General features: G+C 43.7%; 2 protein-coding genes across 2 annotated transcripts in view; both read right to left on the reverse strand.

Annotated features, from left to right (window-relative positions):
* The window catches only part of LOC144690720 (voltage-dependent calcium channel gamma-3 subunit-like), a 35,296-nt gene extending 29,760 nt beyond the window's left edge, over positions 1–5,536 (reverse strand). The window contains exon 1 of the mRNA XM_078558492.1: positions 5,111–5,536. Coding sequence (XP_078414618.1) covers positions 5,111–5,324 — 214 coding nt within the window. The 5' untranslated portion in view covers positions 5,325–5,536. The remainder of the gene's footprint in view (positions 1–5,110) is intronic.
* A 12,696-nt stretch (positions 5,537–18,232) lies between these two features.
* The window catches only part of LOC144690717 (protein kinase C beta type), a 277,204-nt gene continuing 273,730 nt past the window's right edge, over positions 18,233–21,706 (reverse strand). Inside the window, exon 17 of the mRNA XM_078558489.1 lies at positions 18,233–21,039. Within this exon, the coding sequence (XP_078414615.1) occupies positions 20,887–21,039 (153 nt within the window). The 3' untranslated portion in view covers positions 18,233–20,886. The remainder of the gene's footprint in view (positions 21,040–21,706) is intronic.

Raw genomic sequence — 21,706 nt, forward strand, 5'->3', positions numbered from 1 at the left:
ATCAAACTGGACGCAATGTTCTAACTTTGGCCTAACCAATTATTTGTCAAAGATCAGCATTACCCTTTTGTTCTCATACTTCATACCACTCAAGGCACTGGGTTATCTTTACTGCTGTCTTATCAAGCAGTTTGTTACCTTACATAGCACCAAAGTAACAATGCCCAGGATTCCCAGGAGGACACAGTGAGAGAATAGGAACATACAAACAGGAGGAGGCCATTCGGCTGCTTGTGCCCATTTCGCTGTTCAGTCAGATGAAGGTCTTCTGGATCTTAATTTCATCTGTGTCTTGATTCCGTAAGCAGCTCATGAACTTGGGTCTCAGAGCATGGGAGGGCACCCTCCCTCACCCTGCTAAAGATTCTTCAGCGAAAGGCTGTTTGAAGACAGTCCTTTGAGACAGTCGTTTGCTCTTCAGTTATTCCCAGAGATATCTGAGTTTATTGTGCTGGAAGTGCAAAGGTCAGGACCCTTGCATGTGGTGATGAATTTGCGAGGCCATGGTTGAGTTTGAGAAATGGGACTGCACATTGAAATCACATCCTTGAGATTCCTGATATATTCTGCAGGTACAAAATGGAACAACATTGTTCCATTTGTCAAACTTGGTGCACCTGTTCTCAACAACCACACTCCTAACCCATCAATGTTTCTGTTGCTTTCCAAAGGATGGCAGTAGAATTAGTAAAAGGGCAGGAAAGATATTGGAAATTGACTAACAAGTCTGTCACTTTTTCAGAGATCGGCCCAAGCTTTTCATTTCTCTGATCCCTCAATTCCTTCTGTCTCTAAAAATACATTCGAGTGCTCCTTGAACCAATGTGCCTCAATGCCCTTCCACAACCTGACTGCCCTTTGATTCAGCGGAGCACATGGGTTAGTTTCTGACAGATCTGTTAATGTATTGATGTGGGTGCTTGGGGATCAAAATTGAGTTTCAATTAATATCCACAGCCAGGCTCTCAATGCTGTCTTTCCTCTGCCCAGCAGGACCACAATAATATGCCTACTAATAGGACCCCCATTGCCCCATCAGACAAGCGGCCTGCTACAAGCCTTGGGAAGTACAGAAGGGAATCTGCATTTTGTGCATTCAGTTTCTGAAATGACACTGACTTGTTTTTGGAAACACCCACTTAAACAAATGCCAGACTTCAGGTGTCAGCTGTGTTTCAATGGGTAGCATCCTCACCTCTTACTCAGAAGGTCATGGGTTCAAGTTCCACTCCAGAGACTTGAGCACAAAATCAAGGCTGACACATACCCAGTGCAGTGCTGAGGAAGCACTGCTCAGTCAGAGATGTCACCAGATGAGACATTAGACTAAGGCCCACTCTGCCCTCTCAGGTGGATGGATAAAGATCTCATGACACTATTCAAACAAAAGCAGAGGGGTTCTCCCCAGTGTCCTGGCCAAGATTTATCCCTTACCCAACAACCAACCAGGAAATAATGCTCAGCCAATGTAAAACACTAATTCAGTCCCAGCTGGAGTATTGTGACCAATTCTGGGTACTACACTTTAGAAAGGATGTGAAGGCTTTGGAGAGGGTACAGAGGGATTTACTAGAATGGATCCAGAGGTTAAGGATTGCATTTACTTGGATAGACTGGAGAAGCTGAGGTTGTTCTCCTGAGAGTGGAGAAAATTAAGGAGGGATTTGGTAGGTGTTTAAAACCATGAAGAGTTCAGAAAGAATAAATGAAGTGAAATTGTTCCCAGTGCCTGAAGGGTTGAAAGCCAGAGGACACAGATTTAAGGTGATTGACAAAGGAATCAAAAGTGACATGAAGAAAAAGATTTTAGCCAATGAACTATTAGATTTGGAATGCACTGCCTGATAGGGTAGTGGAAACAAATGTTGTTGTTGCTTTCAAAAAGCAGAATGCTTGACAGAAAAATTTGCAGGGATATGGGGAGTGGGACCACTAGTTTGCAGTCCAAAAGTGTTGATACCAGCTCAAAAACAACAACAACTTGTATTTATATAGCACCTTTAACATAGTTAACTGCCCCTTCACAGGAGTGTTATCAAACAGAAGTCAACACTGAGCCATATCCTTAGAGATATTAAAATAGGTGAAAGAGGTAGATTATAAGGAGCATCTTAAAACAGAGAGGCAGATAGGGAAAGAATTCCAGAGGTTAGGGCCTTGGTAGCTGAAGGCATGGCCACCAATGATGGAGCAATGAAAACTAGGGATGCTCAAGAGGCCAGAATTGGAGGAGTGCAGATATCTTGGAGAGTTTTAGAGCTGGAGGAGATAGGGATAGCTAAGGCTGTGGAGGGATTTTAAAAAAAGGATGAGAATTTTAATATTGAGGCATTGCTTAATTGGGAGCCAATGTAGCACAGTGAGCATGGGGCGGTGTGTTGGGTGAACAGGACAGGAGTTAGTTTGGAACTGTCAAGAATAAAAGTAACAGGCATATATGTGAACTAGTGTATCATCAGCAGATGAGCTGAGGCAGGGGCAGAGTTGGACAATGTTATCTGGGTGGAAATAAATGATCTCAGTGTTTCCAGAGGTTAGGGCCTTGGCATACTTGATCTCTGGTTCAAAGCTGACACCAACATTGCAAACAGTCTGGTTCAGCCTCACAGGCAGTTGCCAGGGAGAGGGACAAAGTTGAAGGCCAGGGAAAGGGGATCGTGGAGACGGGAGAGGATGTTTTTAGTCTTCCCAATATTTAGTTGGAGAAAATTTCTGCTCATCCAGTAGGATGTCAGACAAACTATCTGACAATTTAGATACAGTGGGGGAAGGGGGTGTAGGTAGTTAAGAGCGGTGGTGAGGTAGAGCTGGATGTCATCAGTGTACATGTGGAACTGATGCTGTATTTTCGGATGATGTCACTGAGAGGCAACATGAGATGAAAAATAAAATAGGAAATAAGTGTGTGAACCGAACGGCTTCAATTTGTGCTGTACTATTCTAGAATTCTATGATAAAAACAGATTAACTGGTTATTTTCTTACTGCTGTTTGTGGAAGTTTGCTGTGTGCAAATTGGCTTCTGCATTTCCTACATTACACTAGTTAATTCACCTTGGGATGTTTTGAGGTGGTGTAAGCCTTTCTTTGTTGGCTGGGGTTGGCTGGAGGGAGCTTTCACAAGTCAATGTAACATTACCTTATTTTACTGAAGGTCACTTTTTTCATGAAAACTTGTTTAATAAAAAACATGTTATTTAACAGGGAGGAGAAACATTCCATCACGTTTCTTATAGTGGCTTCATGTTTAAGTGACACATTTCAAGATGATTTACTTCATGACAGCATAGACTGAAAAAAAAAACTTGCCAAATATTTTTTTCTTAAAGGTGGCAATCCTTTTCAATGTAACTTCTCTGATAACAGACTGGTTAATTCCCTCCTGTGTTGTTTACTTCCCCTATAATCATATTAAACCACTGAGCCTGTTTTCTCCTGTCTGCTGCATCCTGACCTTAAACAGTGAGAAAATCTCATGTGCTTTGCGTGTTTTTTTTTTGCCTAGAAAGTCACAAAGATCATAGCGCTGCAGTGAATGGGAGATTCCAGTAGCAGTAACACAGGCTGAGCAAGTGGCATCTAGGGCACAGCCAGGGTATCCAGGGCAACTAGCATTTCTAGGGTAACCAGGTCTACAGCCAAGGTAACCATGGCAACTGGCACCTCAGCTACAGCCAGGGTGGCCATGGCAACTGGTACCTCAGCTACAGCTAGGATGGCCATGGCAACTGGTACCTCAGCTACAGCCAGGGCGGCCATGGCAACTGGTACCTCAGCTACAGCCAGGGTGGCCATGGCAACTGGTACCTCAGCTACAGCCAGGGTGGCCATGACAACTGGTACCTCAGCTACAGCCAGGGCGGCCATGGCAACTGGTACCTCAGCTACAGCCAGGGTGACCCTACTATTACTACATCACTCACGATGTTTCCTGTATATATAGGGATGTCGAGTTTGGTTCATTTGCGGGGTATGCGAGGTTTGCTGTCTTCTGTCGGGATTCCTGGTTTTGCGTTTGTAGGTTGTGTGGGTTACAAGCTTTGCAGACTTGTGCTGTGTGAGTTGGGGCTGTTACTGGGTGCTGTAACAATAAAAAACTCAATTATAATATGTTAAATACTCTGCTATATATGACAGGGTAAATACTCCGTTTTCCTGTTATTAAGGAAGCATTTCTCCTGCTTTAATGGGGTATTTATGCAGCGTTCACGCCTCACGATCGGGATTAGGGTTTACCTTCGATCTCCTGTTCTTAAAATGTTAAATTATGAAGTTATAATCCTGTCATTTAAATTGAAAAATGACCTTCTATCCCACTATTGGTCAATTGTCTGGACATTAAGCGGGGGAAGCAGCTCTGAAATACAGTCTCTGTCATTCTCACAACTGGCTCCATCTCCTCTCCTCTCTCCCTCTACCTTTATCCATGTTCCACTATTTTTCTTTAATCTCTGCCTTTATCGCTCTTTCTTGCTCTCTTTCTCTCTCTCTCTGGATGTCTCTCTCACTGCTCCCTCTCTGCCCGCTCTCTTTAATGGGACCGGGCTGCTGTTCGGGTCCGGACCCCTACCCTGTGCCGCCGGCTGTCTGCGCACAGGCGCCTGGGTCTGTGTGGAAGGTGGACAGACCAGCGGCAGCTGGGAGCTGCCCCAGAGAGTGGCCGCCGCCGCCGCCGCCGCTCCCTCCAACTGCTTCTCATACATTTGGATGGATGGAAGGAGCGAGAGCCGCCTGGAGCGCAACTCTCCCTAGCCTGGGCTAGGAACAGGGAGGCGAGCTAGGGGAAAGATCAAGAAATGGGATAGGGAATAAGGATCACTGACTGGGACAGGGTTTAGGAAGGATTTCGAATTTGGATCGGGTATTGTATCAATGGAAGAGACGAGATACCAAAGGGCTGGACCGGACATCGAGGATGGGCTATGAGTGGGGATGAGGCAAGGGAGAGCTCCCAGGAATGGGGGAATCAATCTGGGAATGCGATAGGGGATGAGGGGCTGGAGAAGGAATGGGACAGGGGAATTGGGATGGGGAGAGAGATCCAGGGGTGGGAGTAAGATTCGGGGTTTGGCTGGGAGAGTGGACAGAGCAGAGACAATCTGGGCAAATACCTTCCAGACAACAAGTCCTCCAGAGTCCCGAGTGGGTCATCACTTCCTCGTTTTTTCTGACCGTGTCGTTGTCGCTGTTGGACTTGCTCCTGCAGACTCCCCGGGAGTACAGCCAGTAATCGGTGCCCACCGCAATGGTCATCAGGCTGAAAGCGGCGAAAGCTCCCACTGTGGTCAGCAACATCTGCATCCCACGGTCACACACCCCCATCATGGTGCAAACCCCGGGCCGCCGCTCTGCTCTGCTCTGCCCGTTCTCCTGGGGGCATTCCCGGCTCTCACCTCCCTAACTCCGGCTTGGCTGCATCCCTCACCCTCGCCCAATGAGGCAACCCCGGGAATCGGAGCTGCTCCCGGTACCAGTCCGCACATCGGCGGCTCTAGAGGTAGAGGAGGAGGAGGGAGCTGTCAGCCCCCTCTCGTCACTACCGCCTCCACGACGTGTCTGTCTCCCTCCCTCCCTCCCTCCCGGGTCAGTCGGGGTCACAAGATGCTCAACACATGCTGCAGACTGAGCTCCTCAGGTCCGTGTACACCCCGAGTACCGGACACAGCAGCAGCCAGGAGCCCGAGCCCAGCCACAGCTACCGTCTGCCCGGCCGCTCAGCACCATCCCCATGGGCTGCGAGCTGGGCTCTCCTCTCTCTCTCTTTAACCATCTTCACTCCATCTGCGGATGAAAAGGGGAAACCGGCAGCAGCAGGAGGCCAGCTGTCAATATAGGGAGAGTCAGCGCACACACACACACACACACACACAAATAAACACCAGGACACATACACACAAATAAACACCAGGACACACACACATAAATAAACACCAGGACACACACACATACACACAAATAAACACCAGGACACATACACACAAATAAACACCAGGACACACACACACAAATAAACACCAGGACACACACACATACACACAAACTTCAGGACACACACACTTAAACTCCAGGAAACAATATGAAGCACAGAAAAAACAGTCAATTCTTAGAAAAATCCCAGAAAAAAATCAACTAAATCCAGGAGAAAGTGTTAAATCCCAGAAACTCCACGCTGCAGAGCGCAGGGATGCAGTAACTCGGGCTGTTCGGGAGCCTGTCCTGGGATCAGTCAGTTGACAGTTGAAAGTCTCCAGGGCTTGCTCTTCCCCACGCCAGGAATGACCTCAATGTTCCCACTCCAGGACATGTTAACATTGACACTGTGAATTTCTGCTCCGGCTTGATTTACACGCAATCCTCGCCGCTTCTCTAACGAGCCTGGGCGTTCAAAACCCTCGCCTCCTCTGAATTTTAAGTTAATTGTAATAACCCTCTTTAGAGATTTGCGTCCCATTAAGGCCCCGGTTCAGGAAATCGCCTCTTAACTCTGTATATTTAGAAAATGTCCTTTTTACTTTATAAAGAACGGGTTCAGCTCGATTCCACGCCTGCTAGTTCTTGGCGTTGCACCTGAGACCGACTCCATTCATAATCTGGCTCGCTGGAGTTTGTAACAAAAAGTTATTTTATGTTTGCATCGACAGGTTAGTGTTGGGAATATCAGGAATCAATTCTTGAACTTTGCTTGCGGCTTTAACAGAGTATTAACCCGTTTAAAATAACCGGTTAACCCCCTCGATGAAAAGAGCTTAAAGCAGGCGAGCAATCCCGAGTGACTCTGGAATAGGAGGTAAAATCCCCGGGGGAAAAAATATTTTTATTGCTTCATAAGATGCGGGCATTGCTGGCAAGGCCAGCCTATTATTGCCCATCCCTCATTGTTCTTGAGGGAGGTGCTGAGCCAACCTCTTAAAACTCTGCAGTCCATGTGGTGTAGTTACACCCACAGTGCTGTTAGGGAGGGGGTTCCAGGATTTTGACCCAAGGACAGTGAAGGGACGGAGATATATTTCTAAGTCAGGGTGGTGGAGGGGAACTTCCAGGAATTGGTGTCCTCATCTATCTGCTGCCCCTATTCTTGGTAGAGGTCTCAGGTTTGGAAGGTGATGCTGAAGAAACCTTCATTAGTCACTCCTGTGCATCTTGAAGATGTCTTGCCTTGGTGCTGGAGGGAGTGAAGGTTTAATGCAGTGAATGGGGCAATGATCAGCAGGCTGCTTTGTCCTGAATGGTGTCAAACTTCTTGAGTGTTGAAGCTGCACTCATCCGGGCAAATGGAGAGTATTCCATCCCACTCCTGACCTGTACCTTGTAGATGGTGACAGGTTTTAGGGAGTCAAGAATTGAGTTACTCACTGCAGAATTTCCAGCCTCCGACCTGCTCTTGTTGCCCTGGTATTTGAATGGCTGGTCCAGTTCTGCTTTGGTCAATGGTGATTCCCCCAGGAATTTGAAGAGGGGGATCTGACATTTGTAATCCGGTTGAATATCAAGGGGAGGTGGTTAGACTTTCTCTTGTTCAACATGGTCCTAGCAGGTGTGTGGTGCACATATTACTTGTCATTTATCAACCCAAGCCTAAATGCTGTCCCCACTTCAGATCTTATGTTGGAGATAAGGATATTGATGGAGCACTGAAAATAGTTGGGCCTAGGACATTGGCCTGAGGAATTCCTACAGCGAATGTCCTGGGGCTGAGATGCTTGGCTTCCAACAATCACAATCATCTTCCTTTTTGCTAGATATGGTTCCAACCAGTGGAGACTTTATCCCTGATTCTTATTTACTTCAATTTTCTAGGGCTACTTAGTGTTTCACTCGGTCAAATGCTGCCTTGATGTCAAGGGCAGTCTATCTCATCTCTAGAATTCATCTCTTTTGTCCATGGTTGGACCAAGGCTGTAATGGGATCTTGAGCCAAATGGTCCTGGCAAAAATCTAAACTGAGCATCAATGAACAGGTTATTGATGAGTAAGGCTGCTTGATACACTGCCAATGACACCTTCCATCACTTTACTATGATTGAGAGCAGGTTGATGGTAAGTTGATGGATTGGATTTGTCCTGCTTTTGTGAACACAACATACCTGGGCAATTGTACACTTTGGCTAGGCAGATTTAGTGTTGTAGCTGTACTGGAAAAATGTGGGTAGAGATTTGGCTAGTTCTGGAGTACAACTTATCAGCACTACATCCAAGATATCGTTAGATGTTTGCTGTATCCAGTGTGCTTAGCTATTTCCTGATATCACATGATTTGAATTGACAACTGGTACCTCTGGTGATTGTGGGAACCTCAGGAAGAGGTTGTGATGATTCATCCACTCGGCACTTCTGGCTGAAGATGGTTGAAAATACTTCACTCCTGCCATGTTCCACTATCGTTGGAGATGGGGGTGTTTATGGGGCCTCTCCTCCCATTGCTGTTTAATTGTCCACCACCATCATGACTTGATATAGCAGACCTGTGGAGCTTTGATCTGATCCATTGGTTCTGGAATCACTTAGCTGTCTATAGCATGATGCTTAGCATGCATGTGGTTCTGTGTTGTAGCTTCAGAAGTTTAACGCTTCATTTTTAGGTACACTTGGTGCTGTTCCTTGCATGCTCTTCTACATTGAACCAGGATTGGTCCCTTGGCTTGGAAATAGTAGAGTGAGGGGGCATGCCAGGCTATGAGGTTACAGCTTGTGATTGAATACAATTCTGCTGCTGCTGTTTGCCCACAGCCCCTCATAAATGCCCAATTTTGAACTGCTAGATCCGTCCTGGATTTGCCCCATTTATCATAGTGGTCACAGTTATCACAGAAGATGGAGAGTGTTCTTAGTATGAAGGTGGAACTTCATTTTGACAAGGACTGTATGGTATTCATCCCTACCATTAGTATCATGGGCAGATGCATCTGTGACAGGTAGATTGATGAGAAAAATATCAAATAGGTTTTTCTGTCTTGCTGGCTCTCTCACGACCTGCCACAAGCCCAGCCTGGTAGATACATCTTTCAGGACTCAGCCAGCTCGGTCAGTAATGTCCTTGCTACCCTCAGTACCTCTTCCAAGTGGTGTTCAAAATGGAGGAGTACTGATTGATCAGTTGAGACGGTAGGGTGGGTGGGGTCAAGTAGGTGGTAAGTGGTAACCAACCAGAGGTTTGCTTGCCCATGTTTGGCTCGATGCTGTAAGACTTCATGGGATCTGGGGTCAAGATTGCGTACTCCCAGGGCCACTTCCTCCCAACTGTATATCATTGTGCCATCACCTCTGGTGAGTTTGTCCAGCGGGTCAGACAGGACATACCCCATTATGGTGATGGAGGAATTTGGCACATTGACTGAAAGATATGATTTGGTGAGTATGATAATGCCAGGTTTTTGATTGACTAGCACATGGTAAAATTATGCAAGTTTTGGCCCAAGTTTCCAAATGTTATTAAGGAGGATTTTACGAAATTTACTGGGAAGGATGTGCCTTTGCCATATCCGACTCCAATGTCTAAGTTAATGCCGAGTGATCTGTCAGGTTTTATCCTTTGTATGCTTTTTCATAGCGGTTTTTTACAACTGAGCAGTTTGTTAGGTGATTCCAGAGGTAGAGTCCACCATATTGCTGCGGGTCTAGAGTCACATACATACCAGATCCAGTAAGGATAGCAGATTTCCTTCCTTAAAAGATAATAGTGAAGCAGATGGGTTTCTATAACAATCTGGTTGTTTCATGGTCACTATTACTGATCCAAGCTTTTTATTTCAGATTTATTTAGTTAACTGAATTTAAATTTCCCAGCTGTTGTGGTAGGATTTGAATTTGTGTCTCATATAAGGAGTGTTGTACACTGCTGTACCATAGGATAATGGAAGACAAAATCGGCAACTTGGGACTAATGAGCTATAAAATATGTGCAATGGGATACAGGTTGTTTCTGTTTGTCATTGCTGTGTTTGTGTTTGTTAATTGAAAGAAAGACTTGCGTTTGTATGGCATCTGTTACAACCCAAAGTACTTTACAGCCAATTAAGTACTTTTGAAGTATAGTCACTCTTGTAATAAATATATTGGAGCCATTTTGTGCACAGCAAGATTCTACAAGTAATAATGTTTTAAACACAAGATCATCAGTTTTAATGAGATAAAAACAGAAAATGCTGGTAATACTCAGCATCTGAGCAGAGAAAAACAAGAATTAATGTTTCAGATGCATTAACTTTGATTCTTTTTCCACAAATGCTGCCAAACCTACTTTCAGCTTTTATTTTAGATCGTTAACATTTGCAGTATTTTGCTTTTGTATCTGCTTTAATGATGTTGGTGATTGATAAGCATTTGCCAGGATATCAAGAAGAATTCCTCTGTTCTTCTTTGAAATAGTGTGATGGGATCTTTTACATTCACTTGAGAAGGCAGGCATGGCCTGGAACATCCTCATCCAAAAGCCAGGTCCTACAACAGTACAGCACTCGCTCAGCAATGCATTGAAGTGTCTGCCTAGATTACATGCTTCAGGTTGCTGTGACAGGATTTGAACCCACAATCTCCTGATACAAGAACCTGAACACTGCCACTTAGCCACAGCTGATGCCTGTACTACTCATTTCTCAGGAAATCATGCTTTTAATAATTAACTGTTGCAAATGTATCTGCAATACTTGTATAAGTTCTGGTTGTTATCTGAATGGTAATTAGATTTTAGGAATTAAGCAAACATTATTAATTTTCCAGTTGTTTTTGAATTAGAAATTGAATATTTCCAAAAGTTTCATTTGCTCGCAGCATTGCCATTCAACTGAATCCACTGCCATCCCTGTAGCATTAAGCTGTAACTGATTGCATAGTTTCTGGAGCACAAGCAGGTTATCTCCTAGAACCAGTGTCTCTCCTCCTGTACGCATTTTTCCTTAATCCATCCTCTGCATTTCAATTGATTTGCTTGAAATTCTTTTGCACGAAAGTGGATTTAAGCAAAAGGAAAGCAGTAGAATATCCCCATAAAATGAATGAAAAACTCTGGGGACCTTCTCCCTTGAAGGTCACTTGGCTCCATTATTCGCAGTGCTTGAATGGAACTTTAATGAGGTGGAGTTCTGTTGACTGTGGATGGTATAATTGTTGTTGAACACTATCTCCTCTTTTGAACAGTCTTTGCTCTCAGAATCTGTGTCTTAATCACTTGCATCACGATGACAGGACATCACTTCAAGGAAGGCTATAGAGATTCTCATTAATATCCAGCAGCTGCTGAAAGAATAAGAAAAGGGCATTCAGCTCTTTAAACCAGCACACTGCACACAATTTACAGTGCCGCAGATCCTATTGGTTTATTTAATCTTAGGGAGGTGAATGTGGAGAAAATATATTCTCCTAATGGAGAAACACTGTACAGATAGTTGTGGTAGGATGGAAGATTTTGACAAAATTGAAATATTTTGTCTTGGTTTCACGTAGTGCCTGTTCCTTAAATCCATCTCAAACATAAACTTGAGCACAAAACTAAAGGTGTCAGCGCAATGCTAAGAAGTGCTCCACTGTTGGAGGTGCGGTCTTTCAGATGAGATATTAACCCGAGGACCCACCTGCCTGTTCAGCGGATGTGAAAGATCCTATGATATCGTATTTTGAAGAAGAGCAGGGAGTTATCCCTGGTGTCCTGGCTAATGTTTATCCTTCAATCAGCACCACAAAAAACAGATTATCAGGTCAATATCACATTGCTGTTTGTGCGAGTTCGCTGTGCGCAAATTGGCTGCCATGTTTCCTACTTTACAACAGTGAACACACTTCCAAAAGTAGTTCATTGGCTGTGAAGCATTTTGAGAAATGCGGTTGTTGTGAAAAGAATTATATAAATACAAATCTTTTTATTTAAATACCAGGAAATTCCTCATGGCTTCCTCCATTCAGCTAAGGTAGCTTTGTTGGAAGACTGGAATGCCCATGTAAGCAGGACTTCTGCCAAAGTTATATTGATTGATGGGGAGAATAGCCAACGAGAATGACAGTGAGACAGTTTTCAAAAAAACAACTCTACTTTGGAAACTTGTGGCAAGATTATATTGAAAGAATGTGGCAAATTTTGCCAGTTATTTTATGAAGAGAGTAATGCAAAGTTGTGTGATTAGTTCAATTTTTATATGACTGATAAGTTTAAAATACAATTTGACTGAGGAGGTATTCAAGATTCAGGAAGCCCTGGTAATTCTTTTCTGACATAACAGTTTGAAACTTCTAAAGGAGGTAAATTGATTCTAATTTCCAAGAAACTGTTTACACTCCCATAGCAATAAGAAATTCTAGGAAAATAAAAATTGTGTATCATTTAAAAGTTATTTCTAAAGCATCAGTTCTGGTCATTGTATTATTTTATTCAGTTAAGGGAATGATGTCTACAATAAACATATAAGTAGAGAACGGTATGGGGGTTGGTAGTTTCCAAATACCTGATTATGCAGTGATTTCCACCCCCAAACTCCCAGCAGCTCTTCCTGCCAGTCTGCTTTATAGAACACAGGTCTCCATGCTGTTATTCACTTGTTCATCTTTTACAAAGCAAATTTAAAACTTTAAAAGAAGTTTGAAAAATGCACTACAGCTTTTGAAGACAAAAGATAAGGCCAGTACTTGAAAGGAATAAGACATAGAGTTTAATGTTCATTTCTTGAGCACATTGCCAAAAGGTAAACTAAACCTGAAGACAGGATACTCTCAAAAGTATAGGCAGCTGGAATTCACCTGGGAATGATCTAAGATATGAGGATTTAAGTGATTGAGAGTAAGATCATTATGAGACCCAAAAATGTTATCATGGATAATGGTAAGCACTGTGTTTCTTGAATCATTATTATCACTTACTGATAGATAGAACTGTTTGTGCATTGGGATGTTTAGGCTCCAGGACAAATATGCTTTCAGTGAGAAGCTGGCCTTCCTGTCTGCAGATGAGATTTATCATCCAAGCCTTGTGACTATCATTGTTCTTTTCCAGTGTTAGCTACCGAGCCTTTTTGTCTTTCTGTATAGTAACTCAATTCCATGTGGTGAGGTTGTGTAAAATAAAGCAAAAGCTGTCAATTTGGAGACATTGGTCGGAATATACTATCGGTCATCTCCAATCTGTCCAAGTATTGGAACTGCTGTTTCAACATGCTGATTGCATAGGCCACAATGAAGCTAGTAGAAGCACTGTTGCTTCATTATATTGGTGTCCTGCTCCTAGCCGACCACCTATCTTCTACCCTCCATAAATTTGAGCTGATCCAAAATATTGCTGCCTATATCCTAACTTGCACCAAGTATTAATTGTATGCAGGTGGTGGGCATTAATGGGGATTCATTTGTGGCCCTAAAAATAGACCCAGTCTGAAACTCTGGTGGTTGGGTTAGAAAGTGCAAACTTGTAACATGTAACTCTGTAAAATGTTTTTAAAAGTTTGTAAAGACTGGCTTCAGTTTGATCCTTGACCAACTCGCTTTCTGGAATAGATAACCAAGTCCTGTTCAACATCATCCCTGTGCTCACATAACTACATTTGTTCCCAGTTGAACAACACCTCAATTTTAAAACTCTCAACTTTGCTTTCAAGCCCCTTCATGACCTCACCCTCCCCCCATCTTCCCTGTCGCATAGCATCCTCAAGCCCTAAAACCTCTAAGATAGCTGTGCACCTTCAATCCTGACCTCTTGCGTATCTTGGTTTTAATAGCTATACCATTGGAAGCTGTGCCTTCAGCTGCCCAGGCCTTAAACTTTGAAATTCCATTCTTAAATCTCTCCACCTCTCTATCTGTTTCTCCTCCTTCAAGAGGTGCCTTAAAACTTTTCATCAGCTACCCTAATATTTCCTTACGTGGCTTGGTGTTAAACTTTGTTTGATGATGCTCCTATGAAGCAACTTGGACCATTTTACTATGTTAAAGCTACTATATAAATGCAAGCTATCGTTGATGACTATCACAAAGTTGATCAGAAACCAAGCCTCTACAGATCACGAAGGATCCAGTCATCCAATCTTCCACCTCCTCTGAATATTTGTGGTATATGGGATTAGTGTAAAGGGTTGCATTGTGTCCACTGCTAGGATATTGGGAATTGATTTGCTTTGGTTGATGCCTGCGAGCGTAGGAAACAGATGAATAGGAAAACCAGCTGATCCAATGAATCTGTTACATTTAAGCATCATGACCCCCCTCCTGGGTCACCCCAATCAACTGCAGCCTTGTAATATCCTGGGACAGGTAACTGAATAATAAAAAGGCCCTCAGTCAATTGTGTGAAATTCCTGTTCAACTCCAAAGCATGATCAAAAATGAGTTCAAGAAGACTACAATAACCATGAGGCCAACCTCCTAACATCCCACCTACTTTGTACAAGTTGCAGTCTCAGCCAGTTGCAGATTTATTTGTACTTCATTCTGTTCATGAACAGCATAGAGTTGGTGATATGGGAATTGGATGGCCAGCTGTGTGCCATCTACAATGCCTTGCACTTTGTGGAAACCCACCGTCTAATAAGAGCATTAAGGCCATTTGTCTCACTCAGCCTTTCCACAGATGCTTCGGTCAACTGGTTGAACAGTGGCTGATTTATTTGGTGGCTGTTGAGGCATCAAGTCATCCCAGGTCAATGCCAGGTAAAACTACTCTGCTCAAAAATGTTACAGTCCCAATCTTGGAGGTGCAGCCACTATCATGCAGGTGCAATATTTCCAATTCCCACACCACCTGTGAGTGAAGGGTTAATGAAATGGGTCTGTTATTCACTTTTCTTTACATTAACTTAACTTTTCAATTGGAACTGATCTCATAAGCAGTTTAATATGGATAGGGGCTGAAACAAGATCTTGGGAGGCTTTTAGGTGCTGGTAGAGATATATAGACAGATCGGCACCCTCGTGAATTATTTTGTATTGATACAGAAACGGCTGTAGGCAAAGCAATTGCATGGCTATATCCGTCTTGGGTGATAGAAGAGTAATATGTCCACAGGACTGTAAGAATAGCTTTGCTAGTTCTTGAATTTCTTTAACTCTCTTCAGCCTAAGGATTTAATTGACAAATCTATCAGGATGTGTAAAACTGAAGTCATTGACAGGTGCCATGAAAGGAATATTAGGTACTACTAAAACATGACAGTTTTGGAAAAAAATGATATAGGTTGCAGGGAGCGGGACCTCAGGATGTGGTGAAGCTCTCATCCGTTTACAATATTGTTGCTGATGTGTGAATTCATTGGTGAACTCAATGTTTTGCTGCATGCGCTGCTAATGTTTAATGTTTATCAATAATAGTTATCATATTTTTAATAAATCTGTGAGTATCTAGCCATAATAATGGGAATCCTATTATTTTGAGGAGAAACATAAGTAACAACACCCACCTCTAAAAAGGAATGAAATTGGATGGACCTCCCAGCATCGACCTAGGCACCGGAAACAACAGCAATCTCAGCCCTGCTGACCCAGCAAAGTCCTCTTTACTAACATCTGGGGGGTGTGCCAAATTGGGAAAGCTGTTTCACTGACCAGTCAAGCAACAGCCCACTCATGGAATCATGCCTTACAGATAATGTCCCAGACAGCATCATCACCATCCCTGGGTATGTCCTGTCCCACCAGCAGGACAGACCCAGCAGAGGTGGTGACACAGTGGTATACAGTCAGAAGAGATTTGCCCTGAGAGTCCACAATATCGACTCTGGACCTCATGGTATCAGGTCAAACATGGGCAAGGAAACCTCCTGCTGATTACCATGTACCATCCTCCCTCAGCTGATGAATCAGTGCTTCTCCATGTTGAACACCACTTGGAGGAAGCACTGAGGGTGACAAGGGCGCAGAACGTAGTTTGGTTGGGGACATCAAAGTCCATCACCAAGAGTGGCTTGGTAGCACCACTACTGACCGAGTTGGCTGAGTCCTAAAGGACATAGCTGTTAGACTGGATCTGTGGCAGGTGGTGAGGGAACCAACAAGAGGGGAAAACATACTTAACCTCATCCTCACCAACCTGCCTGCTGCTGATGCACCTGTCCATGACAGTATCAGTAGGAGTGACCACTGTACAGTCCATGTGGAGATGAAGTTCTGTCTTCACACTGAAGGTATCCTCCATTGTGTTGTGTGGCATTACCACAGTGCTAAATGGGATAGATTTCGAACAAATCTAGCAACTCAAGACTGGGCATCCATGAGGCGCTGTGGGCCATTAGCAGCAGCAGCAGAATTGTGCTCAACCACAATCTGTAACACATGGTCCGACTTATTCCCCACTCTACCATTACCATCATGCCGGGGGGGTTAACCCCAGTTCAATGAAGAGTGCAGGAGGGCATGCCAGGAGCAGCACTAGGCATAGCTAAAAATGAGGTGTCAACCTGGTGAAGCTATTACACAGGACTACTTGCGTGCCAAACAGCATAAGCAGCAAGTGATAGACAGAGCTAAGCGATTCCACAACCAACGGATCAGATCTAAGCTCTGCAGTCCTGACACATCCAGTCGTGAATGGTGATGGACAATTAAACAACTCACTGGAGGAGGGGGCTCCACACGTATCCCCATCCTCAATGATGGAGGAGCCCAGCACATCAGTGCAAAAGATAAGGCTGAAGCATTTCTTCAACCAATCTTCAACCAGAAGTGCCAAGTAGATGTTCACAGACACCAGTCTTCAGCCAATTCAATTCACCCCATGTGATATCAAGAAATGGCTAAAGGCACTGGATACTGCAAAGGCTTTGGGCCCTGGCAGTACTCCAGCAATAGTACTGAAGACTTCTGCTCCAGAATTTGCCACACCCAGAGCCAAGCTGTTTCAGTACAGCTGCAACACTGGCATCTACTTGGCTATGTGGAAAATTGTCCAGGTATGTCCAGTCCACAAAAAGCAAGACAAATCCAACCCAACCAATTACCGCTCCTTCAGTCCACTCTCGATCATCAGTAAAGTGACGGAAGGGGTCATCAACAGTGCTATCAAGCGGCACTTGCTTAGCAATAACCTGGTCACTGATGCCCAGTTTGGGTTCCGCCAGGGCCACTCAGCTCCTGACCTCATTACAGCCTTGGAGGGGGGTTACCATCGACCAGAAACTGAACTGGACTAGCCATATAAATACTGTGGCTACAAGAACAGAGCAGAGTCTAGGAATCCTGTGGCAAGTAACTCACCTCCTGACTCCCCAAAGCCTGTCCACCATCTACAAGACACAAGTCAGGAGTGTGAAGGAATACTCTCCATTTGCCTGGATGAGTGCAACTCCAATAACACTCTAGAAGCTTGACACCATCCAGGAAAAAGCAGCCCCTTGATTGATACCACTTCCATAAACATTCACTCCCTCCATCACCAATGAACAGTGGCAGCAATGTGTACCATCTACAAGATGCACTGCAGAAATTCACCAAGGTTCCTTAGGCAGCACCTTCCAAACCCATGACCACTACCATTTAGTAGGACAAGGGCAGCAGATAGATGGGAACACCACCACCTGGAAATCCCTCTCCAGCCACTCACCATCCTGACTTGGAAATATATCGCAGCTCCTTCACTATTGCTGGGTCATAATCCTGGAACTCCCTCCTTAACAGCACTGTGGGTGCACTTGCACCACAGGGACTGCAGTGGTTCAAGAAGGCAGCTTACCACCACCTTCTCAAGGGCAATTAGGGATGGGCAATAAATGCTGGCCTAGCCGGTGATGCCCACATCCCGTAAAGTGAATAAGAAAAAAAGTGATTTTGTTGGTGCTCTCAATGACATTGGAACCATCTGTGTTTTGGGCCTTTTTCTACAGGAGCTGGCTGAAACTTACCACAGTGTGAAGGGAGGAGAATTTAATTGCTTCAGTATGCAGTGAGAGCCAAGGGGACAATGATTTAACAAACCACCACATGCTAACCTGTTACTCAGGCATCTGCTGATCGATTTAGCCTGATTGCTTGTACCTTCTGTATAATGTGCCTTGATTTATTGAGCATCAGATTTGATGTAGCAGAAGTCATGTTAAAGTAATGCCATATTCAGACCAATACTGATATCACTTGACAGTTCATGGATACCAGATGCATAGGCATAGATTGTAACTTCTGCCCAACCCTCTACCCGAGTGAATACTACATACTTTGCTGCAAACGTTTCATTACAGAATTTTATTTCAATTTTTGAGATAGAGCAACTCAACAGTTTGGAAGCACCCGTGCATGAACATTCTGCCAACAACAGAGAGACCGATACACAAAAGTCATGCAAATTAATTCATTCAGTAATTATTGCAATACATTTTTTTGTTTATTTTTTGGCAAGCTTCATAACACATTGCAAAATAAATTAATCAACTGTAAGAACACTCAGTGTGATCCTGTGAAAAAGATGCATAGACGTCACAAGGAAAGAAACCTTTGAGTACATTACATTCCATGAGATGTAACTGAATAGAAAACATTTACAAACATAATATGGAAGACACTGTTCTTAAAAAGGTTCAGTTTGCTTTACAATTAGTTCATCCATGGTTAAATTTGTCTTATCCTGTTTTCCTTTCCCATTAATTTTCACCCCTAAACTGTCCTTAATACCAAGTCCCATTCTTTAAGGTGATTGAATTTCCTCAGTATTTGCACCTAGAGCCACACCTGGAAATCAATTCTGAAACCTTAAAGATTGTGGAATTTTGAACATTGAGTTAGTTATGTTAATATCCTTGATTTTTTTAATAGTTGTTTATCAACATCTGAATGTATCTCTGTCCATAAACCTAGCCCATCCTCAAGTTCAGGATGGGATTAATGGAAGAACCTGGTTCAATGCAAGTCAATGAAGATCGCCTTGTGTGATATGAACTCATGTACCCTTGATAACTAGTCCAAAGATCTGGATTACTAGTCCAGTAACATAACCATTACACTATTATATCCTAAAATTGGAGATAAACCAAAAAAGTTTACATTAAATTAAAATAATAAATTACAAAGTTATATGAAAAAATCTTACAGAAAACATCTTAATATTGGAAACAAAAACAGAATTACCTGGAAAAACTCAGCAGGTCTGGCAGCATTGGCGGAGAAGAAAAGAGTTGACGTTTCGAGTCCTCATGACCCTTCAACAGAACTGAGTAAAATTAGGAGACGGGTGAAATATAAGCTGGTTTAAGGTGCGGGGTGGGGGGAGAGAAGTTGGGTGGTGGGGTGGTGGTTGTAGGGACAAGCAAGCAGTGATAGGAGCAGATAATCAAAAGATGTCACTCCTATGAAGCTCCTATCACTGCTTGCTTGTCCCTACAACCACCCCCCCCACCCAACTACCCCCCCACCTTAAACCAGCTTATATTTCACCCCTCTCCTAATTTTACTCAGTTCTGTTGAAGGGTCATGAGGACTCAAAACGTCAACTCTTTTCTTCTCCGCCGATGCTGCCAGATCTGCTGAGTTTTTCCAGGTAATTCTGTTTTTGTTTTGGATTTCCAGCATCCGCAGTAGTTTTTTGTTTTTATCTTAATATTGGAGTTGTTTCTGTAGGTTGGTCTCAGCAGAGTTGGGAGTGAATGAAAGGATAACAAAGGAGGCACTTCATTACATGGTCAGAGTAAGCCATTGAGAAGTATCCATAGAAAAAAGCAGTTCAAAAAACAATGAAGTATTTTAAAGTGTAGTGTAACACCCAGGCATGATAGGTGTAGGGGAACAGAACTACCAGCAGAGAAAAATTCATGATGCATTAAGTTGAGAGGAAATAGACAGGAAGTACAAATTATGTACATCACTTTTCATCTATTACTAGTGGACCTTGCCAGGCATTAATCGATTTCCTTGTATTTGATTCACATGTTTCCAGCCTCAATTCTGATTTGCTGCTGTTTTACTGGAAGGCAACCATCAAAGTGTGATGGCTGAAATGTAACACAAAATAAGTGTGATGCTAACAGGAAGTGCATATTATAGGTAACATTTTTAATACATTTTTGATTGATAAATATAGCTCTAGACCCAATATCAAAAAAATGTTTAAAATGTAAATTTAACTTCCCCACTTACAATGTCTTATGTGATACTGTAGACATAATGTGGGTATTAAGCAGGTGCCTAAGCCCCCAATGTGGCAGACAGAAAGCACACCCTCGTTACAAGTCGGAAGTGCGCCCGCGGCTACATTTGTGCAGACATCCAGGGCTCAGGCCTGAAATAGTCGTTAGCCTTTTGCATATCCAAGTAAGGGGTCTAACGTCTGTTTGAAGCTCCCTATGCAAGATTGGGCAGCGGCCTTAAATTCGAAGCCTCTTTGCCCACAACCTGCCTGCTGACTCCCAGTGGGCATTCACTGCTTTCATGTAAACGAGGCCCGATATTGGGTGTGCCCCAGGCTGACCCATTCAGGTGCAGAGGTTGTTCTCTACACCCAGTTTGCACTAGCCTGAATTTCTAGGTAATGTTGCTTACGAGATCCTTCCAGCTTCAACATTCACCTGAACAGGGAGGACAGGACCTCAGTTGCACACCTGGCTGTAGATCGGTGCTGCTGACAGTGCAATACACTCTCAGTGTTGCGCTGAACTATGGCCACATTAGATGTTAAAGTTCTCCATTGTTTTCAGTCATTACCAAACCCTGATTCTCCGCTCTGCCTTCCCCTACCAGCCCCCTGTCTGGATTTGGGATCAGCAACAGGTCAGAATCCACACTCCTTATCTTACATGTCTCCTCGATTCCGGCCACTATCGGTGATTATTTACAAACACCGAGATGGAATCAGGTTTAAAATGTCGCGTGGCGCTCTATTAAAAACCTCATGTTGAACTCGGGATCTGAAGGAAGGAAGATCAATATTTGAAAACATTGTGTCCTGTGTTTCGGATTAAAAATACAACGGGGGTTAAAGAAATGAGGCTTCGTGCGTTCCTTAAACCTGAATAACAAATTCAGGATTCACGTAGGAAAATCCTGCAAATTCATTCTGATCCAGGTTCATGATGAAGAGCTTGTCAGTGGGTGTGAGCTCCACGGGCTGCCGGGTGAATTCACGGTCAAAGTTGCCGGTGTCTCTGTGATTTTTCTGTCAGGAGATTAAAAAAAGAGTTTTCAGAAAATGTGCTTCTGCAACATGTGTTTGGCAACATGATTTACCGCCATCCCACCGTCATCTGACAGTGTAACTCTTTCTACCGTCTATCCTTCACTGGCGATAGCTCAGGACTTTGCAGTCTCGGCACCTACAGGAACTTCCCTTGGTGATGGGAGCGGGGTAGACTGGGATTTATATAAATATCGACCTCTAGACCAGGAGCAAGGCTCACTCTGCAAAGCCACACACACCAGGGTGGACAACATCAAATTGCACTGTGAGTGACTGTCCCTGTTAAAAAAACAGTGGCTTTATTACCCTCCCGATCTCTCACCATAACTTGGGTAGCACCTTCGGAGAAATGGGGAAATAGTCATTTATCCCGATCTCCCATCGGTATTGGGACAAACCCTCAGAAATTTACAGCCAAGATTCTGTGCAATACATGTACTATATAGATGGCAACATATCTGCCCTGTTATTATGTTGAAGTGATGTTTCACCTCTTGACTGGCACTTAACATTATCCTGAATGCAAACATAATTGATCCATATTTATGGCCAATTCCGCCCTCGATTGACTAATTCCTGGGAGCAGTGGAGCTGAAAATCGGGCTTGCTATACATTTCAGCACCCAGCCACTGATCGCTGTTGGCA

The sequence above is a fragment of the Cetorhinus maximus genome, chromosome 15, assembly GCF_964194155.1.
Source record: "Cetorhinus maximus chromosome 15, sCetMax3.hap1.1, whole genome shotgun sequence".
NCBI classification, from domain to species: Eukaryota; Metazoa; Chordata; class Chondrichthyes; order Lamniformes; family Cetorhinidae; genus Cetorhinus; species Cetorhinus maximus.